Raw genomic sequence first — 23,794 nt, 5'->3', positions numbered from 1 at the left:
GCTTCTCAGTTACACTCGAGGGGTCAGCTGGCAGAGGTGTGCGACATGCCTGGTCATGACCTTGGTGAAATGGGCCTGTCCCTCCCAGCACATGATTTTTGAATGTCTAGAGTTGCTGTTACACAGTCTTGCCTAAACATAGTCCATTAGTTTTTAGTGCCTAAACCTAATCAGTGGGTAGAAGTCAAAGCACTTACCCAGTGAAAATCAGCTACAGGTTTTTCACTCCAGTGTAACTGTAGCGCTTTTGTACCCTCCCACCACTTTATTCACAGGATCATACTGAGTCTTCAACAGTCTGTCAAGCATGGTGTGTTTTTTTATTACAACTGAGATCTGAGAGCTTTGCTCTGATAGAGGTTACAGTTTTCTCTGTGTTCAGAGAGTAAGGAAACACCACAGGCAGGAGGCGCAGGTCTGACCCCTTGGACTTTTTGGCCTCTTAGGTGTCTGAAACTAAAAAACAGTGTGGAGAAGAATGTAGCTGGCTGCTTTCAGAATCACTGCGAATATAATAATTCATTCTTTGTCTTTCTTTTTTGGGGGAAAGAAGTTACTCAAATGTAACTTTACAGGAAGTCAGTTAGAGAAATTGTGATGAATGGTTTAATGTACAGCACAAGATCTAATTTGTAATTATTAGAATTTGCTGTACTGCAGGACAGACATCAGAAATACATGTGTTTGCTGTCAGTAACTCCCTGTGGTTGTGGCAAAGCTTTACCGATTATATTAAGTCGAAGCAGTGCAGATGGATTTCTCCCTGTTGGTTTTGGCTCAGAGGGCGGTGTTGCTCTGTGTTATACACTGTGCCACGCACACTGTATCCCTTGGCTGCCAGACCCAGCAGTGGCCTTTGATTACATGAATAGCCTTAGCTGAATAGGTTGGCAGAGAAGACCACCCAAAGGGACAACCTCGTTGCTTTGTAGAGAAGTTAAGAATGCAGTGCTGCTGCTGTGAAAACCTCCCCTATCACTGCCTATGACCCTGGCCCATGAGTGATCGTTGGTGTTTATACTGTGGCTGTGCTGAGAATACCAATGTGCAGCAGACCAAACATGGAGAGAGAGCCTCCACCCTCTGAGTGAGCTGGTGAAATAAACAGAATGTGGATGAAGTAACATTAACTTCAGCCTCCTGGTTGTTAGTGCAGTTTAAGGCTATTTACTTTTCATAGAAGTTTTATGAAGGCTGAAATTGCACTCAGAAAGTCTTCATTTAAGTACACAGTTATTCTTAAGGTAGCAATTAACTCTGATATGGCATCACTGCCTTTTCAGGCAGGTAACACAATGCTAGGCAAAAAAAGTTATTCAGAACAGAGTCAGGACTGATACTTTATATTTTAATTTTTACTCACATTTGCCCATTTTAGTGCTATTGAACAAAAAAAGAAAGATGGAGCTTAAATAGTGTGAAAGTTTTTTTCCTCAGAAATAAAGGAACTCAGCTTTTTAATGTCCCAATTTCACAGTTTTGAGAAAAAGAAGAATTCAAACAAAAAAAATCTATGCCTAGCTTATTTGAGAATACTTATGCAGAAACACAGAAATTAGTTTAGATTAGTACCTTCTGTGTTTAAATTTGGTCAGATTCAAAAACAACACTTTAAATGAAGGACCCAAGTGCAGGACTCTAAAGACACACATGAATTCAAGAAACAGCAGAGGACACACCCAGGGAATATGGCTGAACATAATCTAACTAACGGAACATGACGCATAGGAGACAAGGGAATGTCAAAATAAAACAGGAAGTAACATACACTGAGACCTAAGACACGTGAACTTGACACTGGGACTGGGGAGATAAAGGGAAAAAACACAGGGACCAGGACTACAAAAATATCATCTAGACAAGACAGGGAAAGCACAAAGACACTAACAGGAGACGCTGAAGACAGAACACAGAGACAAGACAAAGACAGACTGGATATGGATCATGTGAAATAGCTGTAATACTTAAAATACTGTAGGAGTGAGAAGAATTCAAATTTTATGTCAATGTTCTGTTCAGAGGGGTAAACCTGGCCTGGCCTAACAGGCCTCTTAATGCTGTTGTTTTAATGCATCACTGCCAAACATAACCAGTGTTTATTGGTTACTTGAGACATGGTGCATAATGGGACATATTTGGAACTGCCTACAACACAATCTTTGTGGTGTTAAAAAAAAAAAAAGTCTATCTTGGGACCAGTGTGACTTCCAGAGTCATGAGTTATACCTACCCATCGGTTTGAATCTGAATCTAAAAATACCTTCCTCAGACTCTGACAATGCCTTCTTTGTGCTGGAAGTGTCATGCTCAGTCTCTTCCTGTTAACAGACTCACACTGTGTCTGCAAACTTTGCAGCTTTTGATGATCTAACCTTGCAAAACAAAGAGAAGGCTCATGTCTAGGACTGTGAAGAGAAGATGGGCCAGAAAATCAGAGCAGCTTTTTCTTTTCGGCCTGCTGAGCACAGAGTGAGTGCTGAAGCTTTAGACCCTCTGCCCACCCTGGCTGACCAGAGGGGAAGGGGAAGGGGAGGGGGAAACAACAGAAGGAGGGATCCCGTGTTGAGCTCAAGGTGAAAAGGGTGCCAAAGTCCTGCAAATGGAGACGAGGGTTTAACACTCAGTCTGAGTCTGACAGTTGAGTTGGGGGTGTTGAACAGTTTGGATGGCTGCACTGTCCTAGCGTGCTCAGCAGACACAAACCCTCTGTGGCTCATTTCCCACTCTGTCTGCTGTTCTGTCTCTCTCACTGTTTGTCTCGGTTTCCAGTCTTCCCATCTGTATGTGATTTAGGCACAGGCTCAGGGGAGAGGCAGGTCCACTAGGGGAGAGGAATCGGGGCAGGGAGGGAGAGAGAGAGAGAGAGAGAGAGAGGAAGGGAAGCAGTCAACACAAGTTTGTTTTACAGGACTCAGCTAGGGCCGCGATAAGAGGCAGTGGTGGATCTGGACGTCGCAAGCTGTGGAAAAGCGAAGCCAGAGGGTGCAGCCGATCAAAAGGAGCTGCCCAGGGACTTCCCTACAGCCAGAGGACACTGATTGAGACTTAAACGGAGGATCAGTGGGCAAATACAAATATGGCTGCAAAATCTCTGCCCTTCTGCTTTCTCTGCATCTTCTTATCGACTGCAAGAATAACTTCTGGGGAACAACAGCAGTCAGTTCTCAAAGTAAGTCACATTTGGTTTTCCTTCTTTTTAGCTTGTATACTGTGAATGTTATCACTTTCTGACTTTCTTTGAGTTATGATTGAGTATACAGGCTTTTGGAAAGCTCGAAATGATGTCTTGGGAGTTTGGGTTCTTTGCAAAGCTCTCTGAGGACACAGAAACTTCACAGTGGTCTTGCTCTGGGTTCGCATGTGTGTTTATACCATCAGAGGTACCCCAAGGCAACAACTCTGATAGGCTTTGAGTTACTGTATGTGATTCAGGCACAGGCTGCTCCTCCTGCCCCTCCCTGACAGTTCTCTAATGGAAAGCAGCTACAAAATGTTGAGCAACAGCACGGGGAGGGGGCACGATACGCAGTAAGGGCATGGAAGCCATTAATGACTACTGGCACACACTCTACAGTTCCATTGGCAATAGCTTTAATACTTATAAGCTCACACACTTAACTTAAAAGTGTTGAATTTATGATCATAATAAACTTAGACTGTGGGAAAAGATGCATGGAGATAGATAATGTGAAAGTCTGAGGTTGTTGCATGTGCATTTTCACATAATATAAAAACCCTGGCATGATCATACGGCACAACACTGGTCTTCTTTCTTCTTCTTTATGTTATAATACAACTCAGGCCGGTGTTTGTTTGTGAGTGCAGACAACAGCTGGTCTTCTGGAAAAGCAGTCAGAGATGTGTTTCTTTCCTTCAGTGTTCAAAGAATAACTTGCTATTAGATCCCGAAATCAAAGTTTGCTCCAAACCCACAAGTACTTAAATCTTTGACTTCTAAAAGTCCATTTATGCATCTTCATTATAGGCTGTTCTGTTTATGACAACCCAGTGCCTGATGTAAATACAATGACTGCATTGTCTAGTGCAGCTACAAGACCTCAAGAGTGGTTATGGTTAAGGGCAGTGTTTACGGACCTTGTCTGAGCTTTGCTTTTCTTTTCTAAACAACAGAAAAAAATATAGCAAACATCTGACACAGAACAGTAGAGAAGAAACTGGACTTTCATTTTCTACTCTACTGAAGGGCCTACTCTTCTATTCATTTACTCTTTGCTGGAGCCTCATCAGAGATGGTCTCAGTGAAAGAGTACTTGTCGTGAAGTCATTCTTAAGGAATAGAAACAGGGAGAAAAAGGCTGAAAGATGCCAGTGAAAGGCAGTGACAGGTTTTATCTAGTGGTGAATCCAAATGTAAAATTTTATGCTCATATCGTCATCAGTATGTACAGAAAATGTGTCTTCAGCCATCTTTAAAACACGTTCAAGGCCCTATCATAGTTTGGGGCTGCATTTCAGCCAGTGGTGTTGGAAGACTTGTCAAAATTGATGGAATTATGAAATCAGAAAAGTATCTTCTGATTGTAATAACCCTCGCACTACTATCTGGAAAACATCCAATTGGCATACCCGGATTGAGAAACACACAATGCAGCACTATCAGCCATGGACTGGACTCCCCACTGGCTCGTTGGAATTGGACATATGCTGTTTTTGCATTCTATACTGTATTGCCAAAAAATATATGCATGTTTTAAAAAAATCACAAGTATAAAGAAATGATCAGTGGGTGGTTCAAGACTATTGTATAATACTGCAAATCACTGCAAAAATTAAGTTTTTATGGTGTCTTGGTAACCCTTGCAACACATTCTTAATATAATATAAATTTATAGTTAGAGATCATTCTAGCACTTTAAGCAAACCGGGATATTTATTAACTATAACTTTACATTGTGACAATAAATATGAGCTCTGTATGAGCAAAGTCACTTATAGTCGGGATGAGATTCTCATGACCCAGGGTATATCCGGATGTTCAGAAGAGTTATGACTAAATGACTACATCCCTTCAAGGTCAGTCTAAGTACAGCAAATAACTCCATTTGGGAGGCAAAGCGGAAATGACATTCAACCCTCAAGCATTAACATTTAATCCACTTATAGTGCCCTTGGCCTAGGAAAATCTCAAAAAGCAGGCAGAAGTGCATATATTATAAGCAACAGCACTTTACACATCCACGATAAAAGCTCCATGTACACATTACATTGATGTGGCATGGCTGTACAAATTTGAACCCATATTATGGGACAGGGTGTTGATTTTAGGCGAGCTAATCTGTGGAGCCATATAATGTTTTTTGCGTGTGATACCTGCCTTATGGTCCATCCTCAGAGCATAGGTCATCACACAGATAACACATACTGATAAATACCTAAATGTCAGAGTGAGTGAATCATTGGAAAAGTTATCTTCAGTTAAAAAACAAATCGAGGTTATATAATATACTGAATGTAAGCTTTGTCCTGCCCTCCCAGTGTAGGAGGGACACAGAGATTGTTCACATTACTAAGCGTGCTCACAGCTGGCAGAGAGCTTCAGATGTTTGTGAACGTTATTAATGCTTTCAGGTTTAAGGGCTTTTTTTCAGGTTTAAGTTTCTATCAAGGCTATCAAATCTATTTCTATTTGGCATAATCAAAGGGAAATCTAATAACACAAACACTGTGAGGCCGCAGACTTCATTTGAAAGATGTAGTTTCTGAAACTATGCTTGTTTTAAATGTGGCTATAACCTCACTTAAACCCTAAACCCTTTCTTCTGCTCGTTCTGCACTCTCTTTTATTTATTTTTTTATTTTTTTTTAAAGAAGTGGCTGAAAGGCTTTAGATTTTTTTTTTTTAGTTTGTTTGAGCAACATAAGCATTCTTACACATCAAAAGTATGTTGAAACCGTAGTCAAAAGCAATATTCACCTAAATACATTAATTTTGCTGAGAGTAAAATTGTAAGATTGATCCAAACTGTTTGTCACCAATTCTGTTCATAATTGTTATGGTCCAGATTTCTAGACTTAGCCAAGTGGCAGAAATCCCAAAGAGTTTATTCTGTTCATCTGGACGTAGCGTTTTCAAAGGGAGAAACATTTCATCACTTGGATGAAAGCCACTAAAAACGCTACATCCAGATGAACGGAACAAACTTTTTGGGATTTCTTTATCTGGATGATTGAGCATCCATCAAGACAAGTGGCAGAAGGCTCCTGCCTTGGTGGCTTCATCTTGGCTTTTTGCAGATGATGCTGTCCTATTAGCTTCATCAGGTGGTGCTGAGTGTGAAGCAGCAGGAACGAGCATTAGTGCCTCAAAGTCTGAGGCCGTAGTCCTCAGCCGCAAAATGGTGGAGGGCCCACCCAGGTCAGGGAGAAGTGGCTATTCAAAGAGTGCCTTGCAGTCTTATTCATGAACAAGGGGAGATTTGGCCATGTCAGCAGTGATGCAGATGCTGCACAAGTCAGTCATAGTGAAAAGAGAGCTGAGCTGTATAAGCAAAGCTGTCAATTTACCGGTCGATTTACTTCCCCACCATAACCTATGGTCACAAGCTTTGGGTAGTGACTGGAAGAATGAGGTTGCAGACACATACAATAGAAATTAGCTTTCTGTGAAGCTTGGCTGGTCTCCCCCTTAGAAATTGGCTGAGTTTGGTGATTCTCAAGATAGACTGACAAGAGTCAGATGAGGTGGTTCAGGCATCTGATTAGGATGCCTCCTGAGTGAGGTATTCCGGGCATGTCCTACCAAAAGGAAGAGCAGACCCATGGCACACTGGAGAGATCACATCTCTCAGCTGCCCTGGGAATGCCTCAGCATTTCCCCAGACAAGCTGCATGAGGTTGTGCGGAGATGGAGGTTTGGTTATCAGTTTAATTTGCTTCAGTCTTTATGCTGACCTAAGCTATCTGGTTACCACTGTTTTGTACTTCTTGGGGAAATGTCAGATTATCATGGTGAAGAACTTGAACTGACAAAAATCACTTGACAAATACGGTCATATGATATTGATGATTTGTATTTATATCAACTGTAAGAAATCTGTTTTAAGTATGAATGTGATTTGCATTTCTCTTCTGTCTTTCTGTTTATGGCCAAATAAACATAATGTATAATGTAATTGTTTGTTCTTCTGTTTAGGCCATCTTGTAAAAAGAGATACTCCCTAACATTCAAGTCTAAAGATCTCCAAGTCCTAACAGTACACCATCTGATCCATTTCCCAGACCTCAGCCCTCAGCCCCCCTTCCTCTATTGCCCTGTGTATATGAACTGCAGCTGTTTGACCCATCACAGACTGTCACACAGTTAATAGGTCTGAACTATTTCAGAAGACTTTAATGTGCTTTTACAAATGATAGATAATTGGGATCTTTGTGGTTTTCCCATAAACTTTAGGCTCATTAGTTCTAATAGCTTGAACTAACATTTGGGGCTATTTTATATTTTTTTTCCTTTGAGCACTGATCCCAATGCCGCAATTAATAGGAGTATGTGTATACATGGAAGGTTTACACATGAGTGTTTACGTGATGATAATAATAGATGTCTCTGTGGATGCTTTTCCTGTAGACTCAGGGAAGCCTGCAGGAAATGGATCAGCAAGAATAATAAGAGCTCCTGTTTGCAGGATGTTTCACATCAGCTTGCAACATAATAATGTCTTTGTGTCGCAGCCCATCTGTGAATAAATCAAAGGAGAGTATGAATCACATGTGGGTATACACTACTGTATGTCTTTGGAATGTTCCATCATCTGGTTATTCTGAATGCAAAGCATCAATGTCCAGCAGAGTGAGTGGAACAAGGAGATCAAACTATGATGGTCTTGCAGACTACTGCAAACAAAGTGCTACTGTACACCTCACTGAATGGTGCTGCTTCAGACAATCAAAGATATTCAGAGGGCCAAGTGTGTGCGTGACGCCTCTGAACTCTTGCATCACATCGTCGTCAGAACAAACATCAGACAGGATGTAGTGTTTGGACTGATGTTCTGTAAAATGTCGGGATGCTGCAATTTTGTATTTATCGAGTTGTGTGTTGAAACTGCTAAATCATCCACCATCGATTAAAATGCCCAGAAGGTGAGAGCCATGACTGAGAACCCTAGGTCAATAGCATTCTTATATGTTGACAGAGGGCACAGGATATGTTAGTGGTATTTATCTGTATTTGGTTCTATAATATTTTAATGTTACTGAACATCAAGCAGCTTCTTGGTGTTTAAAGTTAAGCTGCATTTTAGCCACATGCTAAAACAGCATACTTTAAGAATCTGCGAGATGTTACATTTCAAATCAAGTCTCTTATTGTGCTCTATTTTGTGAACTTAATCTCTTAACAGCTGATTAGGGTTAGAGTTAACTCTGTGCAGTCATCATTAGCGATGACATCAGTCCTAGCCCCAACGCTAAATGCTAAGGTCAGTAGCTCAGTCCCTGAAGAAAATGCACCCGAACATTCTCCCTCTATCACCACCATCAGTCAACATTTTGCATTTAATGAAGGAATATTGCACGTGGCACCTGACATATACATCAGTTTACCATATAACTGAGTCCCGGTATAAAACGTTAGTAATGTGGCAGATTCACTCGTATTAAATTTGCTTTACCCTGACAATAGACTGTATATAACAGATGGACTTAGCCACTGATGTTTCACACACTGTTTTACACTTGGCTTCAATGTTAGTATTTTATTTTCTGTCATGTTATATTTATCTATCTATCTATAGATAGATAGATAGATAGATAGATAGATAGATAGATAGATAGATAGATAGATAGATAGATAGATATTCAAATTTTACTTATCAAAACTGAATCACAAACGTCCTGTAGCTGCTGTACCACAAACTATTTGTCAGATAATTCCATTATAAATGCTCCAAGTTCAGTGACTCAAGGAGAAGCTTAAAGGGCAGCTGCCAGCTACATTTGCCTTTGCCGAGATCCACCTGTCAAAGTCTTATGCTTCCAGTAAAGAACCCACAGTTTTAGCACTGTTATTCCACTTTTCACGCGCTGAGGATGTTGTTTAAACAGAAGTTGAAACAACCAATCAACTTAACTTCGAGAGTTCCTCGACTCTTACCTGCAGTTAGTGTGTCTACTTAACCCAACTAGAGTTTTCTACAAATTTTTACTTTACAGAAAACTGACATTTCTGTTCCCACTGCAGGTGTGTGGCAGGGGATTTTTCCTCAGTGAGCAAAGCGAATGCCTGCCATGTAACTGCAAGGGGCATGCTGACTACTGTGAAGACATCACTGGCATCTGTATAGTAAGTTGACTGCCTTTCACTCAGTAAGGTGCCCGGGTACACAAATGTTGTCGTAAACATAATATTTCCTCTCGCAGAACTGCAAAGACCACAGCATGGGTGATTTCTGTGAAATGTGTGAAGATGGCTACATTCTGACTCCTGGCCTGGGTGGACGCCACACCTGCCAACCGTGTGCCTGCCCCCTCCCCATCCCATCCAATAAGTAAGCTGCTCTGCTGTTGCTTGTGTTGCCACAAGACTGAAAGACATCTCAAAACTGTTTTCTTCTGTGTGTCCGCCTAGCTTTGCAGTGCACTGTGACAAAGGAGGTGCCACTCTACGGTGCAAGTGCCAAGAGGGCTACGCTGGAAATTACTGTGAGAGGTCTGTGCTGAGAAGGCCTTGAACAAGCAATCAGTAAATTATGTAAATCAATTATAACATAACTGCATTATCTGCGCATTCAATAAAAAGGTACATGTTACTGACTGAGCAGAGTTTCATGTCAATGCAACACATAAAATATATTTAGGTTCACAACATTCACACTTATTTTATCTTACTTACTCAACATTGGCTATTAGTGATGTGTTAACATTTAAAACTGAATAATGTCCAATTTAGGAATAGCTACAACAATCATTAGCTTTGCTTGTCTTGTACCAAAGTTCAAAAAGACTATCCAAAACTAGATTTTACTTTACTGTGTTAGACAGTGAGGCTTTCAGTCATCTGCAGTTTTCTTCCATCCAGGTGTGCTCCAGGTTACTATGGCAGCCCAATGACGACTGGTAGTTCCTGTAAGAGGTGTGACTGCAATGGTAACACTGACCCCAACCTGATTTTCAACGAGTGCCACAATGTGACGGGCCACTGCCAGCACTGCTGGGGAAACACTGCCGGTGCCAACTGTGAGAGGTGCGCCCCGGGGTTCTATGGCAATGCCATCAGTGCCAAGGACTGCAGAGGTGGGGATAATGGGTGAATACCCATACTTTGGGGGGTATTTCCTATGGGATGGCTAATGTTTGATGCATGAAAGCATTGTTGCTCAATATTTTATGGCAGCTCTCACACGATACCCCGACAATGTAATTTGTGTATTTTAAGCCAGTTGCATAGATGGGCATGTAATGTAATGAAGGGAGATTAATGAAGTTTGTTGATGCAGTTGTTCTGGCTGGCTGTTCGACATTCATGTCATAAACTCAGTGACAGTAGTCAGGCATTCCAACAGCTCATTGCAGACTGCACACACTGAGCTGCACTATTGTGTCACACTGTCCTGAAGTCGCCATAAAGCACTTCAAAGGAGGAATATTTTTTACAACTTATTTACTCAATTTAATCTCAGCTGCTTGAAAGAGATGACAAAAGGTGACAAAAGTGCAGTTTTTAGCCTCACACAACCTTGAAGTTGCTCTGTGTCAAAAACACATGGTCTCAATTCCATATCAAGGATTATCGTATGCCTTTAGAGGCCCTGGGAGTCCAAAAATAACCCTTTCCACCATACTCGTGACATAATTTGACCTCTGGTGTTCTCATCACTCCATACATCCCGTGTCTTTTCCAGAGTGCAAGTGTGACAAATGTGGCACCTCTTCATGCGATGACAGGACAGGAGTGTGTCACTGCAAGCCGGGAGTCACTGGACGGCTGTGCGACCAGTGTGAGGTGAGACACAGCACGTGAGCTTCTTTATTGCAACTCTTATTTCTTCTTTATTAATAAAAATGTGTCCCTTAGTTTACAATTAGGCACTGACAACTAGGCTTAGGCAAGTTCCTGGGTTAGGTAAGAATAATAATAGAAGATTATGGTTTGGGTTAAAATGCACTTTGTTTTCTTGGCTACCATGGTAACACCTTCCAACTTTTTCTGACATCAAACAAACATTCTGTCAAAATAGATAAGTTAGAAATTAATCCTCCCAAACAAACAGAAACCCTTTTTCCGACTATTTCATATTCTGTTATGAGACTGGGATGGAGTGGCTACAGGGCAGGACCACCCTTACATCACTCAGCCAGTGCCCAGGATAAAACTTCATAGAACATATGAGGAGCAGACTCAAGAAGGCAGTTCAAAGCTCCTCCCTATGTAATAATAGAATAATAACTAGAACATATAATAAATAAGCCAATATTCTTTAGAAGAAAAGGCCAACGTAAAAGCTAAAATAGGTCTAGTTTCTTTTTTGTGAGTGTATGTTTGCGTGTGTCGATGAAAAGATGAAAGACGAAAGAAGTCGATACATGAGTTCAAGCAAAAGCACAAAAAGCTGCAGTTACAAAATGTCTGCAAGGGTCATTGTGAGGTTAAGGGAAAAGTACTGAAAACAGGGCAACTGTTACATGAAGTATGAAAGCTGCAGATGAAAGCAGCTGAAATCTCAAGTGAGAATATAAAAAAGATGGAAGCAGTTACAGCTGAATGATTTGTCTACATTTTTATTCTAAGATCTACAGTAGTTACTACGAACTGTATTTTGACATCTGAGCAAAGCATTTGTCTCTTATATTATCATGCTATACATCATGCTTCAGAACGAAAAGACCCAATAACTGGAGTCTAATACTGTTTTTCACTTTTGTAATCTAGGAAGGCTACTCGGGTTTCTCCAGCTGTCAGGGCTGTCGGAGGTGTGACTGTGGGCCAGCTTCCCTCCGGTCCACCTGCCATCCTCTCACCCACAGCTGTCCATGTCGCCCGGGGGCTGGAGGTCGTTACTGCGAGCGCTGTCTCCCAGGATACTGGAACTATAGCCCCTCTGGCTGCCAAAGTAAGTTATCTGCCTGTACACAGTAGGGCAGATAACTTGACATAATCAGCATTTGTTAAAAACATTCAGTGTAGATTCCCAGAGGAAAAGACTGCACTGAATGCTCACGTTCCCACACCCACTGCTGCTGTAGTCTTCATTGGACACGGTAAAAGTACAAATTTTTCACTTAAGTAGAAATACAAAAAATTGTTTTTAAAAACACTCTGGTAAAAAATTGGAATATAATAATATTTTTTTTAAAAAATACCAATTCAACTGAATATAAATTTGCTGAGCTGTTAAGAGTGTTGCGTTTTTCAGTTTTACTTTTCAACAGCCACCTCGACACTCAAGGAAAAACTCCCTTTTAACAGGAAGAAACCTTCGATAGAACCAGGCCCATCTGCTGTGGCCGGTTTCAATTTTAAAAGTCTAATTAAAAGTAGAGAGGGTGTCTCCCACCCACATCCACACTGAGACCTGATCCCATCGGAGAAGGGACTGACATCATGAATTAGATGTGGGTTTTTTGCCTTTTTAATCTGTTGTGTAGGTGCTGGACATAATAATAGAATTGTCTTTTATGTATTCCCCTCAAATGTCTTAAACCTGATAGCAATTAGCCTTTTCAGAAAAAGTAAGGAATCCAAAGTAAAGTAAAGCACAGACACCCAAGATTCAATGTAAGGAAAGTAACAGTAAATGTTTTACTTTCTTACTTCCGACCTCGGGTGTTAATGGTGTCAGAGGAACATCTGCTGGAAGCTGTGATAGTCTCTGTGGCCAGTGACTATCACCAGAGAGTTGGATGACATCACCACCCAATTCCAAAACTATATACATACACAGCTGCTTAAATAAGGAGTCACACACTAAAGAAACCACAAGACAGATGTGCAGGCCTCAAGCCAAGTGAACATCTGTAGATTTTACATGTCTTGTTTCCAGCTGGTGAAAATTTTAAACTGAATGAAGTGTCTGTTTTTTGTTGGGTTTTTTTAATAGAGTGTGACTGTGAGAGTGGCTTCTGTGATATGCATACAGGACGATGCCTGGCAGAGCCTTCAACGGTCAACCTGTGCAACATCAGTAAGTGCAACAAACAACAGCAGCAGCAATTCCACTAACTAAAGGAAAATTGTGTGAACAGCTGTAATCCAAGTTGAGTTTTTCCTTCTTTTTCCTGACTTTAGCTTGTGATCAGTGTATCTGGCATCTGATTAAAGACATGGAGAACTCCAATAAGACACTGGACCAGCTAAAAGTTGGAGTGTTGAACATTACCACAGGTGCTGCTGCTAACGATAGAGTGAAATACTACAACTACACTGCTCATCAACTGCAGGTACATGCACATTTACATGTATTACTGCTATAAAGATAAAATAAAACTGCACTAGTAAAACCTTTTTATACAAATAATGTGCAAAAGTGTATGTGTGCTGGGAAGTACATTGCTCATATTGATGAATCTAAGAATTGTCATGAAGCTTGACAGTTGCCGCACAAATGTATGAAGCATTTTAGCTTCTGTAGCATTACTGTTTAAGCTCATTGTTTTGGTTTTCGACCTCACAACTTTACTATTTTGATTTGATTTTTTTTCAATTTCATTTATATATCGCCACATCACAACAATATTGTAAGGTAAAGACCCTACAATAATACAATTTGCATAGCACCAAATTAGCAAGAATTAGCAACTACACCCAAAACATTCAGTTTCTGTTCATCGTTTACCTTCAAATTAATTCTGATAGTTCGGCTTTATTTTTGCACAAATATATTACAATGTTAGCTCTATCATAGTTGCAGCTTCCTTTACATTTTTAGCTTTAAATGTTTGGAATGTAAGATATTTCTACAGAGACAGACAGAAATGCTGCTATTTAAATTCTGATGCATGAATTCCTGCAGTGAGTTTTCACCATTTCTACTTCACTCCTGTCTTCCTTCCAGACTGGGTATCGAGTTTGGAGAAACAAGTCATCTGTAGTGCAGGCCCAGATTGAGGAGCTGAAAGAGGCCGCAGATGTTGTGGTACTGGACATCAGAGAGCTAGGGAAATCGGTGAGCACCATCAAACCTTTAGATGTTTAAAGCTAGTGTTTGTGTGTCTGCAGTCTAGCTATTTTTTCACTTAGAATAATGTAGAAATTATATTACTCAATATCAACTTGCAGGTCATACTTTCCCAATGCATATTCTTATGCTTTTATAAATAATAACCTGTCACAGCATTTAAGATGCTACATTTATTTACATTTATTAAAATGTTTGATTTTAGGCTTTGACTTATCTCTTTATTTGTGGCTTTTCAGGAAAGTGTGGTGAACATTCTGTGGAACATGTTGGATAATGACACACTGGAGACCTTCACACTCGCTGAACAGCTCAGCATAAATCTGACTGATCTAAACATACGCATTGAAGGTATCGAACAACTGAGCTCAAACGCAAAAGCCTGTTTTGTTGCTCTGTGTCCGGTGAATTAAACAGTGAAGTTGTGTGCTACGTCTAAATGTATTTTAGCTAGCTTAACTGGGTTTTGATGTTACACGTTCATACAGAGATGATCCACGATTGGGAGGTGTACAGTATCCAGCAGGAAGTGGATCCTGAGGTGGTGAGAAAGAACACAGAGGACGCTAAGGAAATAGTGGCTTTGATGAGGAAAATAGACCTTTCTCCAGGAGAACCAATCGCCACTGGCGAGTCCACAGAGGCCCATGACTGTAAGACACACAACAGCTACACGGCAAACACCTGCACATGATTACCTCACTATATCCCTATTACACCGTAGTGAGCAAGGGTTGGAGATGCAACATTATATGAACATTATTTTCATATTCAAAGCATGCACATTTTTTGTAAACATGCACATGTGGAAAACAGGCTGGTGGCCTTAACTATTTAGCATGGAGCTGAATGGTGGCAACCTTCTAAGGTATCGGGTTGGGTTCATACCTACCCCCTATATCCCAATGGAATCATACCACAGGAGAACTGTAAGGCCAAACATGCATGTAGGAGACTGGTTCAGTGGTTCAGTCATGACCTGGTAGATGTTAAAAGGTTAAAAGAATACAGGAGAAACATTTGCTGCATCACATAATGCATACAAATGTATGTAGCAGGTCACTTTGAGTGCTCAGATAGAGTAAAAATTAGCTACATAAGAACCAGTCCATTTACCATTTACAATATAACTGCTGTGGATGAAAAGACTCACAAGTTCTACAGAAACAGACCCTAAGTCACTCCAATGTGTTAGCAGTGGTGATAAAATTTCAGCTAATGTTTCTGTTCGTGTTTGCAGTGCTGGGCCGCATTCGGCAGTTGGAAAAGAAGCTGATGATCACAAACAGCCGCCTCCCGTCTGTCCGAGAGGTCTTGTCCCGCTTTTCCGGCAGACTGTCAGAAGCTCAAGGCTTTCTTGTGAAAGCAGACAGCAATGTCCATGAGACGGAGAATAAGAACCGAGCTAGTGTCCTCAAATTCCAGAGGCATGAGGTAATTTCCTGTGACCCCCCTCAGCTCTTACAGTGCCCTACTTCCCTCTCCCATCTACGCCCAGCACTCTGTGCTAAGTTTGATCCTCTGTTAGTTTTTAGTTCTATAGAATGGCTTCTTTCTTCTTTTTTCCAACTCAGAATACTTCAAACAGTGTTGAGGTGTGATTTTTCACACTAGTACCTGGCATTTAAAGACAAGTACAGCGTGTCCTTAGTCCAAAATGCACAGTTGCAAAAGAGCAGTGAGAGAAGGAGATCTGGTTGTACTTTGCCGGTCATGTCAGAGAACTCTATTACTTGTGGTATTTAGGTGATGAGAACAGAAACTTAAAACCATCTGTGGGAGTTACATTAGAAGGGGGCCTGCACAGGGGAAAAAGCAACATTGCAATGCAAGTGTTTTTCCCACGATAATATCCACAGCCTACACACACAAACATGACTGACTTTCTCATGATGCACCCAGCCAACTCACAGAGTTATGACTGTGAGTCTTATCCCCAGAGGAAAAAAAAACAAAATACTGCTCTGCTAAAACACTAAGATGCACATAATGTACATGTTGAATAGACCGAGAGCGGGGGTGTTTTTTTAAACATCCGGGAAGCATTTACTCTATAACTTCCTCATTATAACCTTGAAGCATCTGCAATATCTCTCACTGCCATAAATTTCCCATCACACTATTGCATGATAGAGCAAATGTTTAAAATATTTTCAGTTGGAATGGATCTTGTTGTTCGTCATAGCAGCTTGGCCTTGCAAGACTACTTGTATAAATGAACCCTTTTCTCATCACATTGTAATGCCACTTAGTATATTTCACACTTTACTTGAATTATCAGAGACCTCAAGGGCAGTAGGTCTCAGAGTCGTAGAATAGGTTAAGTTCAAATCAGATGACACCCACTGTTGCACTTGGCGACAGCAGGACGTAAAAACTCCCTTTTAACAGGAAGAAACCTCCAGCAGGCTCAGGGAAGGCCAGCCATCTGCCCTGAGAGGTTGGATAGGAGGAGAGGAAAAGGTCATAAAAATAAAAAAATATGTACATAATTAACAAAATTATGTTCTCAGTTATCGTTAAAATACCATTTGGAAATTCCAGAATTTTGTTCTATTGAGATTACACTATCTAGAGACACTATCTAGACTAACTTGTTGTGTTTGTTCAATCCAGCATGAAGGTTGATTTAAAACATAATTTCCTTCCTTTTTGTGACTAACAATTTCATGTTAAAAAAATATTCAGTTTTCTTTTGCATTTTTATGAAATATAACCATATGTATGCCCATTCAGACATTGTCACTAGTTGCCTTTGCAATGTGAAGTTGGTTAGCTAGTGTGTGCTCAAATATTTTTTTTAACTAGTGAATACTCCATAAAATTTCTAGGCAATTTAGAGACGGTTGAGCAGAAAATGTAAAAATTTGCTGACTTGACATGGAATGGCCCAATATCTCTCCTTTTCAGACCAGATACTGATGGATTTCTATGAGTCCTAAGATTAATTTTAAAGTTTAATTGGTCAGAACAAAGGACATAACATTTTATCTAGCTATAGCACAGTTTTTGTTTTTTATAATAGAGTCAAAATTTTAATTGTCGACATAAAAACATGTGGTCATAATTGAAATCCAGGGATGTAGCAGAGCAGCTCCTGTTGGACTCTGCATTTGGTTACTTGTGAGCATGCGTGTTATCAGGAGTGGGGATCTCCATGATCAGGGTGTCTGCCATGAATAGCTTCCTAGCCAAACACAGAGCCTCTCCTAATCCGGGGCTCTACCTAGCCTCAGCAGACTGGTCGACACCAGTATGCTGCTGTATGCTGCTGGCTGACCACAGCCAATCAGATGATCTCATCTCTGTGCAATACTCAGTCATGCGGTCAAATTAAAAGTGGGGTGTGGATGCTGAATCTATTATCTGTAACATACATGCCTAACATACTGCCTGAATGGAACAGCATAAATATTATGATTCCAATAAATAAGACTTTTTATTAAATAGCATAGCTATTAACTATGTGACATTTAAAATTACTTGCAACAAAAATATACGCAAACACGAATACTTCTACGCTGCATATGAAAGATTAACATTGCTTCCAAAGTAAAGCCAGTGATAAGGTGTCTTAGCCCTTTAGTCTTTTTAAAGCAGTTATTTCAAAAATGTATCAGACTTAAAACTTGGCTTAAAGTCTGTGGGAATATATATATAACCACTTTAACATTTGTTTAGTCTTTAAACAGGACTAAACAGGCAAATCTTTAGAATCTTCTTGTGAAATTTATATGTATGTTTGTAAACCTATTCAATGATAACCACATATTGGCACTTATTAGCAGTATTTTCATCAGAATCTGCAGGAAAGCCTAGAACATGTTAAGAATATCTAACAAACAAACCCCCAAAAAAGTACTGGACTCAAATCTCTGGTGAAAAAAAAATGGTGCTCTCTTTCTTTTCCTACATCCTAGGCGAAGTTGCAGAGGCTAATGGAGGACCATGACACTGTCAACGACACTCTGGAAGCAGCCAGAGACTTTATCGCCCAAACAGAGAGAACTGTGGCTGAAGTGGATGCTTTGGGAAAGGTGAGGCGAATTAGGGTCTGATGAGACTAAAAATATCTCAGGCCCTATTTTTATAATGATGGTCAGGTTTCTTTATGGCCTACTGAACAAAGGCTATATATCATACAAAGGTAGCATAATCTAACACGGTGCCAACTGGGGTTGCAATATCTCAATATCCCAAGGATTAAATTGAATTCATTCCAGAAATGATTCCTATGGCTTGACCTGGTCTGTGTTACAATGCACTGCTGGGCAATTTGATTTGGAAGCAATTTATGGATTGCTGGAAAGAAAATTGAATAAGCAGCATTCTCAAAGTGCTTTCCTGTTTTAGTCAAGTAGCTCTGTATTAAGTTACTCTGGAGGGAATTGCAATAATCTGAAAGTAACAATGTTAGCGTGTGTGTGTGTCTGTGCACATTGTAGCTTTTTGGACTTGAAATAATCTCAAGCTAAAAAATCTTTTCTGATATTGTTACCTACAGTAGTTACCAGCATATTATGCTAAGCAGAGATTACTCAGTGTAATAGGCTGGAACATGAAACCACGTCTCGAGGTAATTGAGATATTTGTGTGTGTGTGTGTGTGTGTTGTTATGTGCATCTGTGTGCAGAACGTGACTGAGTACCATGCAGCAATCGATGGCGCCAGCCAAAAGCTGACAGAGAAGACGGAGCGCCTCTCACTGGTTGACAGAGATCTGGTTCAGAAGGCTGACAAACACGCTGAGGGGCTGGAGAGACAAGCCAATGAGCTGGAAGAGTGAGACACCCATCTGAAAAAAACCTATGTAGCACAGTCACACAGTTGGACATCGTAGCTTTTAGTAGACTTTTGTCCAGATAGGAACCATTTATTAAACTTATTAAACATTTCATGCTTCATATAGTATTTAATTGAGACCTATGAAGTTTTTCCTAATTTCGATCATATATAATGTTAGAATAATACAGTTTCTTTGCTTGTTTTTGGTGACAATGATAAACATATGGAATACACACACTTTGAAACAATACATTAGTTGTTAAGTAATGTCATATATGCATTGTGAAGCAGGAATCAGCTGCCTCTCCAGAGAGTGGACAGATTCTGATGCTGCTGTCTTGCAGTGCGACTAGTGACAGCAGTCCATGTTCTGCTCTGAGCTTGAGGTAGCAGACTATGAACACTTGAGTTGAATCACACTGTCTCCCCCCAGGGACCTGAGAAAGAGTGACGCCAATGGCTTTGTACAGAGGGCTATAACCGCTGCCAACGTCTACAACAACATAGTGAAATACGTTGATGATGCCAACATCACCTCACTCACCACCTTCAACTTATCCGAAAGAGCTGAAGATGTATGTCAGATCATGCAGTTTTGCGGCATTCATTTACTGCATTCAACTTTCTATCAGTCTTTGTTATTTTTCTTCATACATTTGTCTTTTAGGCCACTAGTGGGATCAATGCGCAGCTTGAATATCTCATAATAGAGAGTGACAATGTTTTCAAGGAATCTGTTACACTGCGTTCAGAGCAAATTGGTACGGATCTCAACAGAATTATATATTACGGACATATTAGTGATATTTAAGCTGTATACTGTTCATCGTATTTTTGTTGTGTAATGCATTTTTTCTGTCACAGAGCTAAAACATGAGGTGGCTGACAAACTAAAATACATTGAGGAGACCAAAGAGACCATGGAAAACAACATGAAAAAACTCTCAGAAATTGTGCAGGACATCAGTGAACTCCAAACAGGTAAGAATATACTTTTCTTATACGTTTCAGAAGGAGGCCTATGGCATGTTTGAACCATAGTTTATCACACAGACTGGAACAGTTGGAATAGCTAACAAGGCAGGCCTTGCTAGGTTTTCCAATTGAATGTGTGATAAAAAATAAATAACATACACACAAAATGCATATTAGGAACAATATGTGTTCAGCCTTCTCAAATAAACTATGATGACATTGTGATCTGTTATCAGCTAGCATAAAAACCTAGCATATGGCCCACTTTGTCTTAAGAATAATCTTTTCTTCTTCCATACAAAAATTCTGCATTTAGGTTTGTGCAGTTTCCTAGTCTGTGTGCATGGTTTAGTAACTCATTTAGCTACATGCGCCCACAATTTCTGTTCCCCTATTTTAAAAATATGTACGGACAGCCTCACTTCACAGATATATATGTATGTAATTTTTTTCCCATAGTTTGGCAATACGGACCCAAATTAGTTCTTTACCCTAAAGTTTCCACATTATCAGGACTAAGGAGGACATTGGCAGAAATCTCCATCAACTGAATGCTTTAGTTGCTAACATGCGAATTTGCAGTTTGTTATAAATGTGCACTAATTTTCAGACAGAACACCACAACGTCTGGAGTTTACCTCAGAAGTGGCTTCAGAGACTCTGAATCGCTCAGCGGAAGTTCTTCAATCTATCACCCCCATTAGCAGCAAAGTAGAGGAGTGGAACAACAACATGAAAAATAACGAATACTCCACAGCTGCCTATGAACAGGCTGTTGCCTCTGCAGGGGAAGCAGGTATATATCAAAATTACTACATTTTATGAGATTTGTATTTAATGAGTAGAACACACTATACTGGTTTTCATGTTAGCTATTGTTATTCCTATCGGCTTTTTTGACTTACAGTTCCTTTCCACACCACATTTAAAGTTGATTTTTCTTCATTATTTTTTGGCAGTGGAGAACCTGAATTTGCTTGTTCCTACCCTGCTGGACAAGCTGAAGCTTGTTGAGGATAAGAAGCCTGTCAACAATGTGACCACCAACATCATGAGGATCAGAGAGCTCATAGCCCAGGCCCGGAGTGTGGCCAAGAAAGTTCGTTCATTCCTTTTGACACACTTAGTAATGATATCCCAATTTAGTCATTACCACTATAGCAAAGGATGACTGACTTCCATGTGCAATCATTTTATATTTGATGACATGGCTCTGTTGTTGCACCCCTCCTACCCTTTTATGTTGAGCCATAGAAGAAAAGACAAAAGAGGGAGAACAGCAACATCACATTGATTCAGTTAGGCAAATTATATAAGGATCAGCTGGACTGGAAGTGGATTTCAAAGTGGCTTGCAGCAGCTGTGGCTAGTATAAAGCTGCTTAAAATCATGCCATGTGGTGCAGTCAATTGTAAAAAGTTATCTGACAAAATTTTAAACACTTTCAATGTCAGATGTAGGGAAAGGGGGACCCAGGCGCAGAGCTCTGAATATCAACAGTGCGTTTATTTACAGTGTGGTAAATGAAGGCGCCTGTAAACAAGTGTTCAGACACACCTGCACCCATACACACACCCACACACACACTCATATCTACAAGCATGGAGAAGAGGGGCAGCAACACTAAAAATACATATAACAAGTCCATAACTGCTCAGGGATCCTGGGTCGCTCAGACCCAGGACCCTGACATTCAATTAAAAAAATTGTTTTGCTGGACTAAAAGAAGGGGAAAAAGTGAAATTATTAAATAAAAATAGTAAAATAGTAAATATAGCAATACAACACAAAAACAGAAAGCAGAACCACCAACTGTAGCAGCAGACTAAATAAAGCTAACAAAATATTAATAAGAGAATATAAAAGATGATGATATATGATCATGATAATTAAGGAGCATTGAGGTTAGCTTTAGCTAGCCTGTAACTAAGGCCCAATAAAACAAAATGTTGTTATACCACAATATTTAGAGGAATTGATATTAGTTAATAAGAACAACCCAAGGTCCTTGCACCTTAAACATTTGTGTGTGCATAAATTAAAACATTGACAAAACTGGCAAATATTTGACTCTGTAGACTTCCCATGAGAAATTATTTGGGCTTGTTGTACAGCCAGAGGAGCAGGGCACCTTAGTCATCGAGCTGACCATGAGTTGACCACGAGCTGACATCCAGTTGACCATGAACTTTTTTGTATGCCACCGTGTTCTGGAGTCAGATGTGAGGCTGCCTGTCCAATAGCTAAAACTTAGCAGAGACTGGGTCATGAAACAGGACAATAATCGCATCACACAACAAATCTACAACAGCTGAAAAATAAAAGAATCAGTGTTGCAATGACTCAAAGTCCAGACCTCAACCCAATTGAAATGTTGTGGTCAGACCTTAAGTGAACTGTGTATATTGTAAAAAGAAAAAAAAGAGTGGGCCTAAATTCTATACGATAATAATCTATTGAATCATTGGGTATACATAGTTTTCACACATGGTTTCTGTATTTCTGCTTATTTTTTGTTTTTCTTTAAAATTTTAGAAATGAAATTTCTTCTTACCATGTCTACACAGGTGACCACTACAAAAAGAAAAGAAAAGTAAAAACTGTCCAAACACCTGACGTGTTAGCTTTGTTCTCATTTTAAATTCTGAAGTAGTATTTCAGCATCCCCTCTTGACTCTTCCTTTATTTTCTGCCCCAGGTCCAGGTTTCCATGAAATTTAATGGACAGTCCTCAGTGGAGGTTCATCCTCACAGCAATTTGGAAGAACTGAAGACAATGACATCCATCAGTTTATTCATGAGGGTGGACCCTGACAAGGATCCCATAGAGGACCGAATCATCCTATACTTGGGAGACAGAAATGTGAGGAATCCAGGCAGAATAGATTTTGTTCCTTTCTCTTTCTGGGTCATCAGTTATGATAAAATAAATGCCAACTTTCAAAGATGAAAAGGAGCTTGTGTGCATGAATAGCATGTTGTGATCATGAGAACAGAATGATATTGAATGGCTTTGAAAGCACCCATTTGCCCCCTTCAAAAGATGTCCAAGAGACGCCTGAGACAATGGGGCATCTGTGTGCCTTCAAAGTTCATTTACATAAATACTGTTTTCCCCTGCCTGCCAGGGTATAGAAACAGTACAGCATACCCAATGTGAGGCCTCTTTGTTCTCTTTAACAGCGCTTCACCTTGGTGATTTTACCATCACTGTAATCTATGCAGTGATGTTTTTCACTGTGGAATAATAGGCCCAGCAGTAGTTGGTCACAAATGATGCATAGTTATGCTTTTGAAACCACTGTACACTGAAATAAAGTAACACCACACAGTTAGAAACTCATACCACCATTATAACATGCTGAAGTGTTTTAAAATGACACAGTGAAAGCCTTGGTAGTAAAATGAACACCCTGTTTTCTGCTGCTCCTGCTTTCAGGGTGTAAGAGACTACATGGGCTTGGCCACCAAGAATGACATCCTGGTGTTTTTCTATAAACTTGAAGCTGAAGACATTGAGATCCCATTGAGTTCAAAGCCTGTCAGCCAATGGCCGGCAGTCTTCAACTACGTCAAAATAGAGAGGTAAATGAGCTTTAACCTCTTAACATCCACATGATCAGTGGCAGCATATCTATAGTTAAGGTTGGGGTAGGCTGGGTTTTGGGTTATCATTTGCCCCCTTTTTTTTTTTAGAATTTTTATGTCTTTGAAACACTCAAATTTATGTGGCTAAAAGAAAAAAAACAACCCTAATCTTTAACCAAAAGTGGTTGCCATTTTAATTGTGCTAGGCATTATTTGAAAATCATACATACAGATTTGTTGTAGCACACAAAAGTGACTGAAACCTCTAAAGCCTAAATCGTCATCAGAGGTGACCCTAACCCCAGTACTAACCC

General features: G+C 40.1%; 1 protein-coding gene across 1 annotated transcript in view; it reads left to right on the top strand.

Annotated features, from left to right (window-relative positions):
- The first annotated feature begins 2,670 nt into the window (after positions 1-2,670).
- The window catches only part of lama4 (laminin, alpha 4), a 31,704-nt gene continuing 10,580 nt past the window's right edge, over positions 2,671-23,794 (top strand). The window contains exons 1-22 of the mRNA XM_039598970.1: positions 2,671-3,169; positions 9,200-9,301; positions 9,379-9,506; positions 9,587-9,667; positions 10,037-10,251; positions 10,860-10,960; positions 11,888-12,068; positions 13,056-13,139; positions 13,244-13,395; positions 14,010-14,120; positions 14,372-14,483; positions 14,621-14,785; positions 15,373-15,566; positions 18,053-18,169; positions 18,766-18,914; positions 19,351-19,492; positions 19,585-19,678; positions 19,782-19,898; positions 20,503-20,688; positions 20,852-20,991; positions 22,591-22,755; positions 23,332-23,477. Of these exons, the coding sequence (XP_039454904.1) occupies positions 3,077-3,169; positions 9,200-9,301; positions 9,379-9,506; positions 9,587-9,667; positions 10,037-10,251; positions 10,860-10,960; positions 11,888-12,068; positions 13,056-13,139; positions 13,244-13,395; positions 14,010-14,120; positions 14,372-14,483; positions 14,621-14,785; positions 15,373-15,566; positions 18,053-18,169; positions 18,766-18,914; positions 19,351-19,492; positions 19,585-19,678; positions 19,782-19,898; positions 20,503-20,688; positions 20,852-20,991; positions 22,591-22,755; positions 23,332-23,477 (2,975 nt within the window). The 5' untranslated portion in view covers positions 2,671-3,076. The remainder of the gene's footprint in view (positions 3,170-9,199; positions 9,302-9,378; positions 9,507-9,586; positions 9,668-10,036; positions 10,252-10,859; positions 10,961-11,887; positions 12,069-13,055; positions 13,140-13,243; positions 13,396-14,009; positions 14,121-14,371; positions 14,484-14,620; positions 14,786-15,372; positions 15,567-18,052; positions 18,170-18,765; positions 18,915-19,350; positions 19,493-19,584; positions 19,679-19,781; positions 19,899-20,502; positions 20,689-20,851; positions 20,992-22,590; positions 22,756-23,331; positions 23,478-23,794) is intronic.

Source organism: Oreochromis aureus, linkage group 15, assembly GCF_013358895.1.
Source record: "Oreochromis aureus strain Israel breed Guangdong linkage group 15, ZZ_aureus, whole genome shotgun sequence".
NCBI classification, from domain to species: Eukaryota; Metazoa; Chordata; class Actinopteri; order Cichliformes; family Cichlidae; genus Oreochromis; species Oreochromis aureus.
This window is presented reverse-complemented; position numbering and strand designations above follow the sequence as displayed.